Source organism: Geospiza fortis, unplaced genomic scaffold (genome assembly GCF_000277835.1).
Source record: "Geospiza fortis unplaced genomic scaffold, GeoFor_1.0 scaffold54, whole genome shotgun sequence".
Taxonomy (NCBI): domain Eukaryota; kingdom Metazoa; phylum Chordata; class Aves; order Passeriformes; family Thraupidae; genus Geospiza; species Geospiza fortis.
In genome coordinates, this window is record NW_005054301.1 from 8,473,739 (window position 1) to 8,477,889 (window position 4,151).

At 37.0% G+C, this 4,151-nt stretch overlaps 1 protein-coding gene across 1 annotated transcript in view; it reads left to right on the plus strand.

Moving 5' to 3' along the window:
• BAZ1A (bromodomain adjacent to zinc finger domain 1A) overlaps positions 1-3,630 on the plus strand; it is a 71,847-nt gene extending 68,217 nt beyond the window's left edge. The window contains exons 26-27 of the mRNA XM_031064690.1: positions 2,005-2,092; positions 2,623-3,630. Of these exons, the coding sequence (XP_030920550.1) occupies positions 2,005-2,092; positions 2,623-2,813 (279 nt within the window). The 3' untranslated portion in view covers positions 2,814-3,630. The remainder of the gene's footprint in view (positions 1-2,004; positions 2,093-2,622) is intronic.
• Positions 3,631-4,151: the final 521 nt, after the last annotated feature.

The window sequence follows — 4,151 nt, forward strand, 5'->3', positions numbered from 1 at the left end:
CGGAGAGCCCTGCTTGCTGCTGGTAAACCTTGGGAATTTACAGCATGGTGCAAACAGCAGGATAGAGCCAAGCAATGGGATTCAGGAGAACTCTTGCATTTTAGCTCAGACATTTGGTGTCAGGAATAACTTCTACAATTGTTGTGGTATTGACAAAATTTTAAATACACTTTTCATTGGGCATTTTAAAATGTGAAATGCGAAATGCTTTGGTTTTAAAAAACCCAGCCAAATAAGTAGAGCACAGGACTGCTAAAGGTAAGCTTGTGATTATTAATTAATTGGTTGAATTAATCTTTCATTTATGCAAAGACATTCTGAGAAGAGACCTGTGATAAATAATAAGATAGAAACAACTACATGCTGATATTAATTATTATGCAGCAAAAAGAGGATTCTGTAGCTTCATTCTTAATTTCCCTCATTTAAATTTCAATATACTGGATGATAATGTGGGTACACAAAGTAAGTGCTGCTCCAGAGGTTTTTACTACAATAAAACTTGCCAAAGCTGCTTTCTGCAGGCTGCACTGGCTTGTCCACTGTAAGGCACTGCTGGACCTACTGACCCTGCCGAAGTGCCTGTCCTTTCCAAGCCCTCTGGGGCAACTCTGCACAGGCATTCTTGGGGATCTAGAGTTTGGTGTTTAGGGCTCTGCTAAAATGAGCAATGATAGCTGTTTAATGAAGACCTGAAATGCTGAATTCAGAATCACTAATAGTTGGAAGGATTAATGTATCTGGACAAAGAGAGTGATGTACAAATGTGAATGAACAAAGTAAGTGTAGAGGAGAAGAGGAATTTTGAAGGAAATGGAGATTAGTGACTGCCTAATAATAGAGTATTGGAATTACGTTGGGAAGGGCAAGAATCTGGTGAATGCAAGGAAAGATGGAGAATTCAACTTAGTTTTGGTGCTGAAACTAAACTGCTAGAATTCAGTGCATTCTGGTTTGCCTGAATCAATCACTAAGGGATAGTCTCTATAGAGTTGGAAGGAGAAATCCATACCTGACCCAGATTTTCTTCATCATGATAGATATTTTGGTTTAAACTTTTAGCTGCCTTTAAGACAGTGTAAAGAATACATTGAATGGGCAGTGCACAGCAAGCCAGAAAGAGAGAAATACTTTTCTTTTTAGTAATTACTTAAACAGCACTCCTAAAGGAAAAGGAATGAAAAATATGTCAGTTTAATTCTGTTTCTCTACTGATTCTTCCTTTAGGTTCGTTTGCAGGTTGCACTTGATCTAGTGTAAATTTACCTTGGTTTTAAAACATACATGATCGTGCCCGTGGGTATCTTTCCTTGGAGGAGGATCATGTATGTTTGGATCAGATACCTTTTTCTTTCGCTTCCCCCACCCCACTTTGTGAGACAGGCACCCTGGACTTGGTGCTTACTGGAATTCCAAACTGGATCCACATGATCAGTACACTTAAGGGTTAGGCAGTCCTTTTCCTCCCCTGAGTCTTGATCCCATAGTAGTTGGGTAGAGTCTCCTGCTGGCTGCTCTTCAACACAAGTGAATGGAATCTCTGAATTTTGAATGAATAGTGGTGGAGTCAAAATGGTTATTACTCATGATTAAAGAGCTTTTAACGTTGTAATATATTGCAGGAAAAATAAAAAATCTAAAATATTGGAAATAATTTTTGTACTTGACAGATGGGAATAGCTGGAACAGCATAATGCTTATCTGCTCATGCAATTTTCTTATAGTTGTTCACAGGGCATTTAGGAGTAGATTTATTTATTAAATTGCTGGCTAATGTTTGTTGTAATCTGCTACTTGAATAATAATTTTAAAAAAAGCAGTGTCTGAAAACTAGTATTCAGTTCAGGGAATGAAGGTAGTTGTGTAAGACTCCTCTGTTTATATAAAAGCAAAACATAAATGTCTTTTGCTGATTCATGATTTGCTTTAATGTTTTACATAGGCTGAATTTAAGCTTCCCTTTGTTCATTAATCTTTTTGTTTGGATTTTTTTCTTTTTTTTAGGTACCAGACTACTATGATATAATCAAAAAACCTATTGCCTTAAATATAATCCGTGAAAAAGTGAATAAATGTGAATATAAGTTAGCATGTAAGTATTATTTATTGAAAGGGGTATATTGTACCATGTTGTCTCACTTTAAATGCTTGTCCTAAAATAGAACTGTGTTGGATGATTAGAAAGCTGAATTTGTGTTTGCTTTGGGGTTTTGTGGTGTGTTTTGGGTTCTCTAAAAGAGCAATTACTAATATTTTTTTAATAAAATCTGTTGAACATAGTTCCTTTCCTACTAACACACATGATGGATACATAAGAAACGGTCAGCTATGAAACTTCTGGTAGTTCTCAAGCCTTTAATATCAAAGGGTGACACTGATGGAGTAATTAGAAAAGGTGCTGTTGTTCCTGTCTCTGATTTGTATTTCCTGTATTGATAATCAGAGAAACTGAAGAATGTTGACACGGAACAGCACCAATACAAGGATAGAAACTTGATACACATAAAGACATTTTTGTGTTGCAGCTCTGCATAGGATCACTGTACTGATTTATTGGTGTCATACTGTTGTCAGACTGCTGATGACTTGAAACGTGCTAAATTAATTTATTTCATTCCCTAGCTGAATTCATTGAAGATATTGAGCTGATGTTTTCGAACTGCTTTGAATACAACCCTCGTAACACAAGTGAAGCAAAAGCTGGAACTAGACTTCAAGCTTTCTTCCACATTCAGGCTCAAAAGCTTGGACTTCCGATCACATCTGGTAACGTGGACCACACCGCTCCCGCGGCGAAGAAGTCTCGAATCTAACCTCTGCCTTCCAAAGGAGTTCTTGAGGGAATTTATTACATTCATTAAAATGGATTGTTAAATTACCCAGTCGTCATGTCTATTTAAAGCAATAACAACTGTTTAACCACCTTGAAGTGTGGCCTGCACTATATTCTCAATATAATATTAAGCACTCAGGAGAATGTAGGAAAGATTACCTTTGCTACAGTTTTATTCAGTGTCTAATAATTTTGATAGATGTACTGGATACAGTACTGGTTTACAGAGGTTTTGTACATTTTTAATACATTCATGTGTCCAGATATCTTCCAGAAGTACTTTGTTTTTTCCTGCACAAAATAACGTTGTTTCATTCTCTAGATTTTGTAGGAGCTGTGGTATTGAGGGCTTTATCAACTCAGAGAAAATCTGCTGTAGCACAGTTGAAGAAACTGTGTGTGTTGTTAAAACTTGTTTGAGCATATCTTCTCAACACTAATGAGTACAACTGCATATCTTTTCAAGTACTGTACCAGTGCTGGCTGGAGGTATTCGGTCTGAGTTTATTAAGTAGATATTTATTTAGCATTCAAAGTAATTTGTGAATTTGTTTTGTATTTATAAAATTTGTACTTGGGGCAAAAAAAAAGTCCCATAACTTTTTAAATTTTGGAGGGTGGGGTTTTGTTTATTTGTTTGTTTGTTTTTTCCCCTCTGACTTGATGATCAATCAATAAATACTTCTTGTGTCCCTGGCAGTTCTTCTAGCAATGAGTAAATTTGCAGGACTGTACTCTTAAATTTCTACATTCAGCTTTGGAAGTGTACAAATAAAATGACACATTTTTTCAAAGTATGTTGAGCTTGGACTTCCTCTTGAGTTGTACTGCTGCATCACCTTTCCATTAATTTCTGAGGACAATTTGCTCAAGGCAGCACAGCAGAATGTGGTTCCAGTATGAGTACCCCAGCCAGCACTCTGGGCAGCTGCAGCCACTGTGATTCCTGGTCTCTGAGGGATGCAAGTGTCCACCATCAGTTTGTCTGGAGTAACGTGAGTAGTCTAAGTTGTATGGATCTTTAATTTGGATCTCTACTGTGTAAAACCTCACCGATTTGTTCAGTTGACCAGTAGCTTCTTTAAAGTATCCTTAGTATGCTTGATAGTTTATTTTCAATATTTATTAATTTAAATTTATTAAGCTCAGTTTGAGTTGAAAAGTTTAAATCAGTCCTGCCCTCTTGGAGATATGCCATAATCTGAGAAAAAAGTATGGAGTGGCAGTGTGGGGATAGGAGGGAGCAGTATGAAAAACTGAAACATGAGGCTTGCTGCTGCAGCAGCATCTTTCCCCCCTGTGTTTATGCAGCTTGTGT